At 50.0% G+C, this 15380-nt stretch overlaps 1 protein-coding gene across 1 annotated transcript in view; it reads left to right on the forward strand.

Annotated features, from left to right (window-relative positions):
• The first annotated feature begins 1808 nt into the window (after positions 1 to 1808).
• Positions 1809 to 15380, forward strand: part of STAC (SH3 and cysteine rich domain) — a 62901-nt gene continuing 49329 nt past the window's right edge. Inside the window, exon 1 of the mRNA XM_051977482.1 lies at positions 1809 to 2088. Coding sequence (XP_051833442.1) covers positions 1969 to 2088 — 120 coding nt within the window. The 5' untranslated portion in view covers positions 1809 to 1968. The remainder of the gene's footprint in view (positions 2089 to 15380) is intronic.

Raw genomic sequence — 15380 nt, forward strand, 5'->3', positions numbered from 1 at the left:
ATGGGTTTCAGTTCTTCCCTTTCAATAAGGGTTTTCAGGCAAAGACCAGATAGCCATATCAGGCTGATATATCCTGGACTAGAGGAGCCACGTCGGGCCGACATAGCCCGGATCAGAGGGGCCATGTCGGCCGGTATAGCCCAGATCAGAGGCCTATGACAGAGACCATTCAGTTCATGGAAGACCGGTTAAGGTGGGGGGCAGCACTAGTGCAAAGGGAGCAGCAGCAGCATGAAGAAAAAGCATGAGGAAGCGCCAGTAATCGGATGTTTAGGTAATAGGTTGTTTTTACATTACATTATACTTATAATATGTTCCATGTTGCCTCATTCTTATGCTGTGTGTTATTTTACCACTTTACAATAATATGCTGTGCACGGCTTTCTGTTGTATCTAATTCTATAGCCTAGTGCTATGTATAATACCAACAGTATGATGCCATGAGCAGCCAAGATTTGACCCCTGACCTGTCTTCCAAGGTCTAAGAGTCAATTCTTGCCAAACAGGGGTGAGGGGGAGCTCCAAAGAATGTTCCTGGGAATACGCAAGGGAAAGGCGCTGGGCAAGTGTGCCGGAGCGGTGAGCCATGGAGGGGGAGGGGGAGAGTTAATTCCTTGGGCCCCCAGAGCCAGGTACATGTTAGTTCTATTCACAGCTGTAGGTTCAGTCCCTTCTTGGGGAACAGCAGAGTGCCCGGCACGGAGTGATCGTCCGGCCCAACCCTGACTCCCCTTATAGAAGAGCATGAATGGCTCCCCGAGATTCAGCTGGCTCTCTCTCAGTTACCCAAAGCGTTTGGGGGCAGCCAGGGCAGGGGGAAGGGAGCTGCCTGCGGAGGCCAAATGCATGGGATCCAGTGCTACCGGGGGCCTCCCCTGTATCTAGGAAGTAAGGCGCTTGGCCGAGGCCGGCGGCCTCTGCGCTCCTCTCGTCCTACAGCCGCGGTCCCATGGCCAGTGACATCAGGGCAGCCCGGGAGTCGGTCGGAGCGCCTGCGGATTAATGCGAACTCCGTTTTCCTGGGGCTGGGCAGAAACAGGCCATGCTCGGAACAGCTTCTGGCCTTGGCAGAGTGCTGGCTATTTACACCAATATTTCATTGACTCTGAGCTTGACGAAAGGCAGAATGGAAAAAGCAAACTAGAAAGATGGGCTAGGGAGCCGGGCGCTTCCCCAGGCAAGGCGAAGGGCGCCCTGGGCGCGAGGCTTCCCGCCCCTCGGAAAGCCTCGGCTGGCCTCCCCCCGCCCCTCGCCGATTCGGACCCGCGATCTCCGGCAGCGACCCCACAGGCCCCGGCGACGGGCTTGCCCCCAGGGCAGAGATGCTCCCGGGCGCGCGCATCCTGAAGCTGAGCACGTCCGCCGGGGCTTCCTCTCGCCGCTATGACAGTCCGAGAAGCCGCTCCGTCCGGAGGAAGCCCCTCGTTCGTCCTCCCCCCCTCCCTCCCTCCCGCTCCCTCCGGGCCTCCCGCCCTCCTGGCTCTCTCAGCGCCCGCCCGGGGGGTGGGAGCAGCCCTGCCCGCCTCTGCGGCCGCTCCCCCGGATCGCCGGGGTCCGCCGGGGTGACGGGCAGAAGCTGAGGCGGGAGGGCCTGCGGACCCACCGGGAAGCCGGCCCGGACCCGGGGCCGGCCCAGCCCGCCGCCGCCGCCGCCGCCGCCGTCGCCACTGGCTGGCTTCCCTCGAAACAGAGCTGCCCGGGGAAGGAGCGAGGGCAAGGCAGAAGGGGGCAGGGCGGCGCAGAGCAGGCAGGAGGGAGGGGCGCGGGGAGGGAGGAGATATTAGCAGGGAAGAAACGTGAGTGGAAAAGGAAAGCTAGGAGGGGAGACGGAGCCCCCACGTCAGAGGCTCCCAGCCCTGCTCGCTGATTCAAACTGAGAGCAGACTTTCTGAGCTGTGGGAAACCAAGGCAGGAAGAGGCCGTTCTCCAGCCTGCTCCAGAACCCCCCAGATTCCCTCGAAAGGTAGAATGATTCCTCCGAGCAGTCGCCGGGAGGACCTGGGGCACGAGCTGATCCAAGAGAACCCAGGGGGCAGCAGCGCCGAGCGACCTCCGTCCCCAGCCTCGACCCACAGCCAGGAATCCAAGGTACTGCCTCGCCTCGCCGGCCCCACCTCCCCTTCTTGCAAGTTCTCTGTGTCTCTGTGTGTCTCTGTGTGTCTGTCTTTCTGTCTCTGTCTCTCTGTGTTTCTGTCTCTCTGTCTCTGTTTCTGTGTTTTTGTCTCTCTGCCTCTCTCTGTCTCTCTCTGAGTCTCTCTGTGTGTCTCTCTATCTTTCTGTCTCTTCTCCCTCTTTTCCTTTCACCTCTTCGCCTTCCTTTCTCATTTTTCCTTGCTTGTCTTCTCTCCCTTCCTTTTCTCCCTCCCTCCCCTCCTTTCCTCTTCCCTCCTCTCCTCTTCTACATCGTTCTTTCCTTTCGTATCTTTTTCTCTCTAGTCCTCTCGAGTTGTCCCGTCCCTCCCTCTCCTCTTCTGTATCTTTCCTCCCGCTCCCAGCTAGAAAATGGGGCGAGCTCTGGAAGCCTGGCCCCATTTGCTGGGGACCGGTTGGGCGGGGATGCGCGCAAGGGCCCCAGCGGGGCTCTCCCCGGGATCCCCGCCACTGATCTCCAGGGCCGGAGCTCAGCCCAGATGTTGGGTGGGGCACAGGCAGATCCATAGAGAAAGCCCTGGCTTCACCTGGCCGGCTGGAGCTCAGCTGGGTGCTCGCTGCTCGCTGGGACACGCCTTCAGCCCAGCCCGACCCGTCCAGCCCCATCCCGGTAGCTTTCTCATTATCTAGTTTAACGATCACGAAGGGACCCTCGTGATTTGGGACGGGATTTGCCCCCTCTCCCTCCTCCCCCTCCCCAGGGTTTTGCCTTCCTGTGCGTGTGTGCTGAGAGCATCAGAGTGTGAGCGGCTTCCTTCCGAGATGTGTGTCAGTGGGCTGGGCAGGAGAGAGACCCTGCGAATCGGGAGTGTGCGAGAGACAGTAGAGGGGCTAAGCGAGTCGTCTGTCGCTGGGGGCTGAATGGCAGCTTTCCTTCACCGTGTTGGCCGTCAGGGCATTCTAAGCTGGGAGAGGCTGGGCTACAGCAGTGTTGCTGAAAGTTTGAGTAACTGTGTCAAAGACTCCACTAACAACTTAAGGATACTTCTACCTCTGATCCCCCGTCCCCCCCCCCAAAAAAAAAAACAACCTAATTGAAACAGTAGCAGAACAAACTCCCAGGGCATTGTCTGGGGGCGGCTGGTTACATTGTTGCACCAAAACCTGTTTTCTCCAGCTGGTCTTTCCGGTACCATTACAGTGTTACATTGTTACCCAGTCAGACTGGCACTTAGCTACAATGTTGCCGTTTCTCCTGGCACTGTATACTTGGCCATTCTAACAGCCTTCCTTCCATTTTCATACGTGCCCCTACGTGGCAGCTTGATGGTAAAACATTTTGGAGCCCACCTGCGGGGAAGGGAGCCCACCTTCCTGGGAGAGCCCAAAGGCAGCTCTTTGCCACACACTAGCCACACCTCTGTGCAGACGTCTTTTCCTCTGGGGACTCAGTCTCATAATCTACAAAAAGAACCAGTGGGAAACTGTGGGATCCCTCAGTTCCATTCATGACACTCAATGGCACCTTCTGTGCAGAACTCATTAGAGGGATCAGTCTTGCGGAGTGAGATCTTGCGTGAAGAATTCCCAGCTCTTGCCACAGATCGCCTCCTGAGCCTCCCGGGCAGCCTGGGATGTGCCCTTGACCTCCTCCACAGAGATCAGGGAGCCAAAGGCAAAAAGCAGTCTGGGTTTTTTGCCCAATCGTTTGAACATCATGAGAAACCACTTAGAAAAAGCACAGGCTGCCCCCGCTGAAAGGGCCCTTTCGGGCCATCCTGCCCAAAGTTCCAAGTTAGTGACAGGCTCTAGGGGAAAGTCTGAGTTCCTGTAGCCACAGCCGGCTGTCCCATGCACCTACTAAGCAGAACTGGAGCCGGGGCCCTCCCGGCAGGAACACAGTGAATTGGGTGGTGGGCATATTTCTGCCAAGAGGGCTACAGCATAAAGAAATCAAAATAAAAACTGGCACCTAGTGACTCCCAAAGGCCTTCGTCTAGAGCTCATATTCCTCACAATAACCTTGCAGGCTACATACTCAGGTATTGTCAGCAGCACCTCCATTTTATGGGCAAGAAAAACTGAGGCTCGAGGTACTGTGCCCATGGTCACACAGCTGTGGTAAAGCTTTCTTCTCCCTGAAGCATTCTGCAACAGCCTTATAGTTCCCCTCCTCACACTAACACACACTTACACCCCCACACCCCCACACATACAAATGCATCCCACACACATACACATATAAACACCATATATACATATGTGTATGCACACATACATGCATATGTGTATATACAGACACACCACACATGTTTACATGCACACATGCTCATGTACATACATGTGCACATGCATACATATACATACACACAGAGCAGGCTCTATCTCTGTCCCCCTCCCCCACTGCTCATTTCTCATGGGTGGCTTGTCATGATCCGTCCCTCGCCTAAGTCTGATTGATTGGTGGCTGTTCCCCAGACTTGCCTACAACAGGCACACGGGTGGGAAAGAGCTTTTCCTCTGCTCCCAGGTCACCGTTCACTTTACCAGCTGCAGGTGGGCCTCTGGTTTTGCAGTGAGAATAATGCAGAGAAGCCCATTTAAAGACCGACCCCTCTTTAAATGAACCAGAGCCGCTCGCAGCTCGGGGGTCCCCACGGGAAATCATCCTGCCAAGCAAGAATCCAGTTGTGATCGGAACAGGCGACCCAGGCCTGAGCGGCGCGGCCTTCCGTATCTGTCTGACGAGTTAGGGCTCACAGACTCTGAGGCTCAGCTCACACCTGCCCGGGCCCGGCCTGGAAGGGTCCCTGGGACCTCCCGGCCTGCCCCAGCAAAGCCCACCTGGCTAGGACCACAGAGGAAGAGATTTCAGTCGGGCGTCAGAGCCAAATCCTTTAAATGAGACCTTTTACACACGCACGTATATGTGTGCAAACGCACACTAGCACAGGACTTCTTTCTCTGTCTCTGGGGCAGTCAGAAGGCCCAGAAGATCCGTAAGGTCTTCAGTGGGACATACTCTGGGAATGACCAGAGGAGATGCCAGGGGGCCCAAGGTCCTTTCAGTGCAGAGGCCCTTGTCCACAAAGCCTGTGTCCACGAGGCCGTGTCCACGAGTCCCTGTTCCAGGAGGCTGAACAGTAGCTCATAATGAGTGGGGGCAGGGCAACTCCTGGTGGCTCATGAAGTGATCCAAACCTAGAATGGCCCCTGGTTCTGTGGACTTAGAAACATCACCGAGATGGACTGAGAGTCAGAAAGATTTGGATTCAAATCTCACCTCAGTCAGTCACAAGCTGTGTGACTTTGGGCTAGTCATCTCACCTCCTAAGGGCTTCGGGCTCCTCTGTAAAATAAGGAGGCTGGCGTAGCCGAGCTCTGAGGTGCCTTTCAGCTCCAAATCCGTGATTCAGTGACAGTTTCATAGGCACGTATATTCTTTGGTTTCACAAACATTGATTAAGCACCTACTGCATGCTTGGCATTTAGATGACTTCTCTAGCACAAGAGCTCACAGTCCAATAGGAGGGAAGGGTGAGCTTCCATTTTTCTCCACTTCCAGACTTGAAATCCTCGAATCCTAGACTCAGAGGCAGAAGGGGTTATACACCATGGGCTCCAAGGCCCTCATTTGACAGATGAGGAAACAAGGCCGGAGAGGCTGGATCGGGAAAAGCCAATGGGTGTCTAACCTGGCATCTAGGCCCAGATCTGCCTGCTCCCAAGCCCAATTCCACCCTCCCCACTCCCCCAAGGGCAGCCCCCATTGCCTCTCACCTGCCACTGTAATAACCTTTACGTGGGTTCTTCTTCCCAGTCCATCCTTCACAACATTTCCAAAATGATGTTCTTGAGGCAGAGTGATCCCTCCTTGGATCAAAAAAATCTTGCACAATCCCCCCTTGTCTCTAGGTTAAAATCCGAGTTTTTCAGACCAAGATATAAGGCCCCACGCTGTCTGGCCGCAGCCCACCTTTCCAACTTGCAGTGCTGCCCGTTGCAGCCAAACTGCATTTCCAGCTGTTCTCTGATCTCCTCACACCCTCTTTTGCCTCCATGTCCCTGCACCTGCCGTCCCTGAGGCCCCCTCATTATCTCTGCCTCTGAGAAACCTCTCTCTTAGTGGCTCGGTTCCCCGGCCATCTCCCCCATGAAGCCTGCCTTGCTTCTCCGGCTGATGCTGTTCTTCCTCTCTGCAAAAATCTGCAGCTTTTGGTCAGGCTTTCTCCTTCGGCGCCCCTTTGACTCCTTATCTTGTGTCATATTTAGAAGAGTAAATGTGTGTGAGAGAGAGAGAGAGAAAGTGGGGGAGGGAGGGAGGGAAAGAGAAGGAGGAAGGGAGGGAGAGAGAGAAATAGAGGAATAGAGAGACAAAGAAACAGAAAGAGAGCGAGAAGAAGGGAAGGATAGAGGGAGAGAGACAGGAGAAAGAGGGAGAGATGGAGAAAGAGAGAGACAGTAAGTTCTTCTAAGGGAAGACTTAAAACAAATTCATTATATTAAGTAATTATGTGAAACAAATAATTGAGTTAAATTCCTTGCACACTTACTTTCCATTAGAGACTGAAACCAGTCCCCAAATCCCAGAGTAAAAGGGGAAAACCACAGGCGTTACTTTGTCTAGAGTACATTGGAAACTCCTATAGGATCCACAGGTTTTTCCAAAACCAGACCCAACTAAGGGGTGTGTGCAAGTGTGTGTGCGCCTGCACGTGTATGTGTGTATGCATGTGCATGAACAAGTGTGTGCCGTGTGCACAGATGCATATGTACTGTATACACTGTGCATATTGTGTTACTGTATATACCATCAGGCACACTGCGTGTGTGTGTGTGTGGGTGTGTGTGTGTGAGAGAGAGAGAGAGATTCGGCATGGAGGCACACACTCCTACCATTTATTGTTTTTATTTTTACTTCAGGTATGTATCTGCATTACAAGGCATGATTTTTTGCTTGGGGTTAAATGACTTGCCCAAGGTCACACAGGCTTGTCCAGAGGCACACAGACAGGCATGTTTTTTGAGCCTCTATCTCAATAACAATCATCCAACTGCTTTCATTGTGAGGCGGAGGAAGGTGAGGGATGGAACACCAGATGTAGGGTCAGAAATCCCAGCACTAGAGTAGTGGAACTGGATGGAGCAATGGGCTCAGAGGCTGGTGCCGTTTTAGACACTCATTAACTCGGTGACCTTTGCCCAGTCTGGCCTCTCTGGCCCCGTTTCTTCATCCATCAAATAAGGGACTTGGATCCCATGGTGCTTAAGACCCTTCTTCCTCTGTCTAGTTTTCTGTGCTAGAAAGTCTGCAAGTGGAGAAGAAGGGGAGCTGGCTGAGGTCTGGAGAGCCTTTCCTTTTGGCTTTGTATTCCACACACTTGCTCAAAGCCTCCACACCTTAGACACTGAACAAACGTTTGATGGATGGACTGGAGGGGATGTTTGTAAGGGACGGGGTGGAAGCAGAGCCCACAGAACTCAGTCACATGCTGGCCGTGATGGAGGAAGAGAGAAAGAGGCAAAGGTGGCCGGAGGTAGAGGTTGGATCACCGTCTTCATAGAGGTGACAACTGTACTCTTGGGAGCTGAGGAGATCCCCAAGTGAATTAATACAGAGAAGAAAGAAGAGGACCAGAAGATAGACCCTCGAGGACTACCCATAGTTAAAAGGTCTATAGTGGCTAAGGATTCAGACAAGGGCTTGAAGAAGACAGACAGCTACTAGGAGGAGATCCCCGAGAGCAGTTTCCCAGAAGCCCAAATTAGAGTGTCCAGAAAAGGAGGCTCAGTAATGTCACCCATAGCAGAGAGAGCAGCATGGGTCACTGAGAGCACAGCAGTGTCAGCTCTGTGGTGAGGTCAGAAGTCAGAGTGCAGGGAACAGAGGAATGAAGGAGCACTATCTCCAGCAACTTCCCACACAATCCCTCCTTTCTCTCCTTCATTTTCCTCTCACCTCTCGCTCTCTCGTCTGATTCCCCATATTCATGTATGTGACTATAGTGTGTGTGTGTGTGAGAGTGTGTGTGTGTGTGTGCGTGTGTGTTGCCACTTTGCTGCCCTTTTCACCTAAAACTGTCCTTTGAACCAGGGCAGACCTCCCCACTGCTCTATTCTAGTCTAGTGTCCTAGCTAGCGGCACTCAGCGATGCCGACAGATCGGCTTGCCCCTCTGGATGGACCTGACTTGGTTTGTTATTCCTACTCTGAACATTGGTTTTTAAACATCCAAGGCCAGAAGCATTTCTCTCTGGCCCTTTTCAGTTAATCTCTTGTAAACTGCTGAGCTTTTGCATTGATTTTCCTCTTGGGTTTTCCTTATTGCTGCCTTTGGTAGCTGCTCCGGCTATTGTGTCTATTGTGTCCCTCCCCTTCCCTTTTTACTCCCTAACTCTAAAGATCACATTAACAAACCTCCAAGCAAACACTTCTAGGTCACTGGCAGATGGGTTCCGTGTCTGGTCCCAAAGCCCATTATTTCTGCACATTCAGTCACAATCTTGAACACAAATCTATTCTCTGCCTCCATCTTCTTAGCCACAGATTTTCTTCCTAGATCTTCATTTTTCTTTTTCTATTTCTACTTTCAACTGCCCAAAATGATGGATGTACCACCTGATCCCTCACAAATGGCAGCTGTCTTCCCAGATCTCCCCGAGTTGCTTTTGGGGTTCCTTCTGGCTTATGCTCCACCCCCCATCGATATGTCATTAGAAAATGGAGAGGACTTATCAGATCTCCAGAGGCTCTTTGTCACCTCTGCCAGGACAGCACACCTCTTCTCTTCCCATCGTCACGATATTTAGAATCTTGTTAATAAGAGCTCGCCTCTGTAAGCTGTCAGCAGGGCTAGACAACCACAGTGATCTATCTCTTCATCCTGAAGCCAATAATGGATATTCTGGCTACAGATGGTGTGTCTGGGCACCCCTCTGAGGTATATGAAGCCGTTTCTTCCCCCAGAAGGTCCAGATCCCACCTCACCTAAGGGCCTTATTCCAGGACAGCAACAGCAGCTCCAAGGGTTCAGATGAGTTCCGTCTTCCCTGTTCTCTCTGTGTTGCCTCCTTGCACCCTACACCTTCACTACCTGGCTTAAATTCCTCTTGGTTTCCTTGGAATCCTTAGAGCATTTCTTCAATCCTTTCCAGGAATGTTTCCTATCCCTGATGGGCCAAAAGAGTTGAGCGACATTCTGTTCACCCTTTCCCCTTCTTCTGCAGAAAAAAATCAACAGCCACTTTATCCTGCCTTTATCTACATGAAGCTCTTTGTCCTTGCTGGGAAGAACATCGAGCCCATCCTTGCAGGCCCATGGGATTTCTTCCTGCCTGCCCCACCCTGCTTTCTCTCCAGCAAATGAAACCATTGGCACTTTGCCCTAGCTAATTGCCTCTGCCAGGTCTCTTCATCATGCCAGCAGGCGCTGTCACCAGGGAGCTCTAAGCAAGTCCATGGACTGAGCATTGCCCCTTCTTATCTTGCTCTGGCGCTACTGGATCGGCAGCTAAGAGTCTCTTGCTAATCGCCAAATACAAAATGGTGCCACGGAGCCGCTGCTTCCTAGGAGCTCTCCAAATGCTGGATCCTCATTCCTCCCTAATGTCCCTCTTTGGAGATTTGTGTCCTATCTTTGGTGCATCGGTGACTCCTCCAGGCTTTATGTGTCTGAAGAACAGGTGCACGTTTTACTTCTATTTATACTCACCTTAGCCCTAGTTAATTACACACAGTAGTAATGCACATCATTAGGATCTTCTATTTTAAATGGCCAAGTTATGCCTTAAAACTGAAGGAAATGTGCAGAATTAATATTTTTAAATTCTGAATACAAGTCAGTAGAACAGTGATGTTTTATAAACTTTTCAGGATTTTAGTTCTTATGTAAATATTTCATTAAAACTTTTTTTTTAAAATACCCATGCATATATTTTGTAAATAAAAAGCTTTAATTAAAAAAAACAAAAACCTTTTTTAAAAAATCAGCATCCTTGCCAAACAAAAGACTTTAAATAAGTTTTAAAATACATATAGTAGGTGTTTAATAAATGTTTGTTGAATATAGAGCATGCTGAATGTGGAGCAAAAGGACCTGAGTTCAATCCCTCCCTTAAACATTTATTCCAGTGTGACCTTAAATAAATCACTTCTCTCCCTGGGCCTCAGTTTCCTCATCTATAAAATGAAGAGGTTGAATTCAATGGCTTCTAAGCTCTCCATTTATGATTCAGCAAACGAACTGAGCTAATTTCACTACTTCTATCCAAGTTCTGGCCAATCAGAAGCTGTGGTTTACCCTCAGTAAGAGGTGTCACAAATGGCAATGTTTGAAATAACTTAGAAGCAAGACCACAGAAATTGCCAGGGTAGGGATCTGCTCCATCCTGATAAAAACATCAGTCCTCCTTCTCACTGAGAAAAAATATTGTGGTAACAACAGGGATCTGCTAAAATGGTCAAAAAAGACCATCTGAGTCTTGTGCAATGGCTCATGGGCCCCTGCACCCTCTGCCACCCTCTCTTTCAGCTGGGATTTGGTGCCAACATAATGACATCATTTTCTGTTCTTTGTTCTACTCTTGGACCAAAACTCAACCCCAACTGTATCATGTGAAGAACAAGTCCAAAATGGCCCTCTAACCTCACCAGGGCCATCACCAAGGTGGGCCGCCATCAGCTGTCTCTGGCAACCCGTCTTGGACTCTCACCCAACTAGTCAAGAGTAGGTGCCAAGAAAAATAGCTCCTGGCCCTCCTCTCCTCCAGCCAACCTCAGCAGATTCGGGCTCCTTTGTCTGCTTTTCCAGGCCCTCTTCCATTTCGATCCAGCCCTCCTAACTAACCTCATTGCCCTCCAACTGTCAATATGGATCTTCTATTGTCATCCAGTCAGCCCAGTTCAGGACCTGACCCACTTAGAACCTTTTCTTCCTCATTCCCAGAAGTGTCAGAGTATTTTCCTGCTTTAAAATACCCTTATATTAGCTTAACTCGGGGCAGAAGTTAACACAGTAGGGCTGCTGGTGATCACTTCATTACCCTCATAGTCAGGCTTGGGGTGTCGGGGGCCCAGTTGCCTGCCTCTGTCTGCCAAAATATCAGCCACCCAAAAACTATATTCTCCCAACCTTCCGTCTGCTTTCAGTCAGCCTTAGTCACCCTTTCTTTTCTTGCCCTTACTAGCCAGCTCAGTTTTCAAACTAAAAACCCTAACTAGCATTTATATCACACTTTAAGATATGCCAAAGGCAAAATATCATCTCACTGAAAAGCATTATCTCATTTGATCCTTACAGTAACCTTATCAGATAGATGTTATGTAACAGTTTTAATGCCATTTTTTACACAAAGGGAAACCGAGGTAAGCAGAAATTCATATGACTTGCCCAAGGTCACACATGTGCCAGGACAGCCCACACCACAATATTTAGGATCTTGTTAATCTTATCAATATGAGATTGCCTCTGTAAGCTGTCGATAGGGCTAGATAGCCACAGTGATCTATCTCTTCATCCTGAAGCCAACCATGGATATTCTGATGCCAGATTTTATCTCAGATCTTCCTTACTCGAGGTCCAGCCCTCTCTCCCCAGTGCCAACTTGCTGCCTTTCCTGAGTATTCTGTGGCCAAATTTCCCCTGGACTAAGCCAGAATCAATTCAAATTTGAATGCTTAGAAAGAGGGATTAACCTGATTCTGCTTGGTATCGGGAGGATGAACCAGGAACAGTGGGTGGGCATTGAAAAACCAGAGGCTTGAGTCCGGGGGAAATGCTTCAACCAGCTGAGGTGCCGATGATGGGAAGGCTTGCCTGTCCTGAGAAGTGGAGAGTTCCCCTTCCTCGGGGATGTCAGTGGAGACCAGAGGATGTGTTAGGAGATGTATCATAGTGAGAATCCCTTTCAGGTGTGTATCTCCCTGGAACAATTCCTTTCAAAGACCAATGAGATCCTTTCCAAGTCTCAGATTCCATGGCTGTGTTTCTGGATGTTGAGGGCTTGACTGAGCCCAGAGTAAAGCTGTTTTTTCAGTGCTAGTTGGGTGTGTGGACATGATTTTGTCCGACTATGAAGACTTTTAAGGTCCCCAAGGGTCATCTGAATGGATAGCCAACCTGTCTGGCCATAACTTGGGTAGGACCCAACTTTCCCATTGAGCCTCCTCTATAAACATGAGTCAGTTGGTCAGAACCTGTGATAAAGACTGCCTGATGACTTTCGTCCAGCTCTAGTTTTTATGACATGTTTACTTAAGCAAGGATTTCCGTGGTAAGGGCTTGCTATCCAACCCGGGCCACTGCAGGGGCAGCCAGTATGTGCTTCAGATGTGTCTACACAAAGGCAGCTCTGAAGTGAATTTCTCATCGTTGAACAATATTTTCCTCTTGACTTATAAAATTAGAAATGTATTTCCATGGAAGGAATTGGACTGGAGATTAAATAAAAATCACACTGAACCTTTTAAAAATCATCTGCAGAAAGGACAGTTGCTCATTTTCTGATAAAAACATCAGTCCTCCTTCTCACTGAGAAGAAATATTGTGGTAGCAACGGCTCCCTCTGGGCACCCATACTGTGGGGAGAAGGACTCTTTCTAGCCTGATTAATTATTCCTCTTTAAAATGCCAGTCTATCAGATGGAAAACTCAAAACTAATGAGCTTGTGCTGACTGATGTTCCCGTGGTCTGTTTGTTTAATTACTGGGATTCAGTATCTTAAAGGAGCTCTGCTATGTGGCCCAGTTGGTTTGTGTCCCTCTGGGGTCCGAGTCCTGTCATTCATCATTGGAAGGCAGAGTTCCCTAATTTATCGTTTCAGTGATAGAGATCTGGCTAACGTGAAGGTAGCTGGGAGCTTTTATCCTCTTCGGGGGAGACCGAGAGAAAACTGAGTCCTGGCCGGTTGCTGAAGATTCCCACATCGAATGTCCCTGGGTACCTTCCATGGAGCAGAGTGGGGAGCAGGCAGGGATGGGCACCGGTGTCGATAGGAGCCCGGCATGAAGCTCTCAGATGCCACGTGTGGGAGAAGTGCTCTGTGAAGCAAGACCGCAGATAAATGCGAAAGGCAGCCTCGTGCCCCGAGGTCTCCCGAACAGCAGAAATGTGGCCATCGTGCACAGGTTAAAATGCAAGCAGACCATTTGCCTTCCTGAGAGAATAACTCACGTCCAACCCTTTGCAACCAAGTTCTCTCTACTTCGGTGGGTTTTATGGCCCTGCCTAGAAAAAGAAATCAAAGCAAAATCCAGAATCTGTCACATTTCATTTTGAGACTTGTGAGTGCTGGTGTTTTAAACTAAAATGAGAGAGAAAGGGAGGGTATGGGTTTTGGGGGATTTTTTTGGCTATCTTTGTCTTGACAAATGACCAAGAGAATGGCCCCCAAAGCTTTCATGTTAGTAAACAAGTCCTCTGGTCCTGTCGGGTAATAACCCCTGGGCCAGCCTGGGATGGATTTCCAATGTGCAAGCAAAGGAGCGACCCAAGCTTTTCTGCCCACGGTTGCCCTATTGACACTTACAACCTCCCAGAGTTGGTGTGAGGAAATGAGATGATAATAGTAAAGCACTCAGCACAGTGCCTGCGCGTAGTAGGTCCTGTGTCAGTGTTAGCTCTTGTTATTGTTTGTCAGTTCAGTGCACATTCAATCCCTGGGGACAGCAGCTGATGGAGGAGCCAGAGCCCAGCCACCTGTGCCCAGCAGCAGGCAGCAGTGCCGGCAAGCAGCCCAGGTGCCATCCAAACAGCGTGGAACTGGGAGGCTCCAACAGAAAGCCAGCAAGAGCTGCCTCGCTGCTCCAGGAGGTGGAGGGCATTTCCCGTGAAAGCTGCAAGTCTGTCAGATATACCTGCTACATGTGAATCCATTTATAAAAAAAAAGGTAGCCACTTTAGCTCCGACTCCCTCCATATCCCCTGGCTCAGGGCAGCTGATGGAGCCACATCAGGAAGCAGTAGCTGGATCTGGGTATTTTCTTCCATGAAAAAACAGGTCCATTTGTCAAATTTCAAAAACATTCTTCCTCATCATTTCAGTAATCCATTAGAAGGCCTCTCCTCCAAATATGCCCCCACATTAGATGAATTATGAATTAAAAGGGACCTTAGTGGCAATCTAGTCAAACAGCCCTGATTTATGGATCAGCCTCAGAGAGGCACTTCCCAGGGCTCCTCAAGGGCTAAGATGCGCTCAAGGTTCAAATCGAGCCTCTCCAACTCTCTGCCAAGTGCTCTGTCCTCTACTCCACCTACAATGGGCCAATAGGTGTTTTCTTGCCACTGACCCTTCTTGTGGGGTTGCCCCGATGCAGAAGTTCCCCCCTGAATCAACCCAACATTATAAAAACACTTCTTTGGGGACGCAGCTACTGAAACTCCTGGGGAAGTATTCCATTCAAGGAATAACCACTTGAATCCATGGACGTGGGGTGCAAGTCCACATTCAGAAGAGCAGTCAAGGCTTAATAGTCTCCATTAGGGATCTCACAGTTCATCGGAATATGGCCCCGATTCACTGGTTTGAGGTGCTTGAACCAATCACTAACTCCTGCCCTAATGTAGGGCAAACAGAGGGCCCCTGTGTAAGATCACAGTGCCAGGTCCGCTGGCCTTGGGCTGCAGCCTCTCTCTACAGCCCCTCAGTGACCCACAATCCTAGTTCTTTGGAGATCCCATGGCTCAGTCATATTGATGTTTAAAACATAGGGCTTTGTTTCCCAGGGCAGCTAGCGGCTGGAGAAAATGCCACACAATTTCTTCCATGCCATCCAGTCTCCAGACTTCCTCCTGTTCAATCCTGGACTCAAATCATTGTCCATCTGTTGTCCATTCAAATCTCTCAGCCAAATGGCCATTCTTTATAAATCTGTAGGATGCTCCTATTAAAAAGAATTCACATTTACATGATGTACTAAGTTTCCAAAGTATTTTATTTTAATTTTCTCTGTTCTATTCTCACCACAACCCAAGGAGAAAGGTACTATTCTGATCCCCATTTTACACATAAGAAAACTGAGGCAGACAGAGCTTAAGTGACTTGCCTAGGATCACACAGCCATTAAGTGTCCGAAGCCACATTTAAGCTCAGATTATCCTGACTATTCAATGCTCTATTCGTTATGATGCCATCTAGCTGCCCAGGCTCAGAAAGACAGAGAGACTTCGTGCCATCCAGCAGAAGAGTGTCTCAACAGCACGGATGCTCCCACGAAGGTCAGAGCAATTGTCTCTCCTTCCCACTGACCAGATGATATCCTAGCGAAGTGAAAGTCATTGACAAAGATC

Source organism: Antechinus flavipes, chromosome 1 (genome assembly GCF_016432865.1).
Source record: "Antechinus flavipes isolate AdamAnt ecotype Samford, QLD, Australia chromosome 1, AdamAnt_v2, whole genome shotgun sequence".
NCBI lineage: Eukaryota > Metazoa > Chordata > Mammalia > Dasyuromorphia > Dasyuridae > Antechinus > Antechinus flavipes.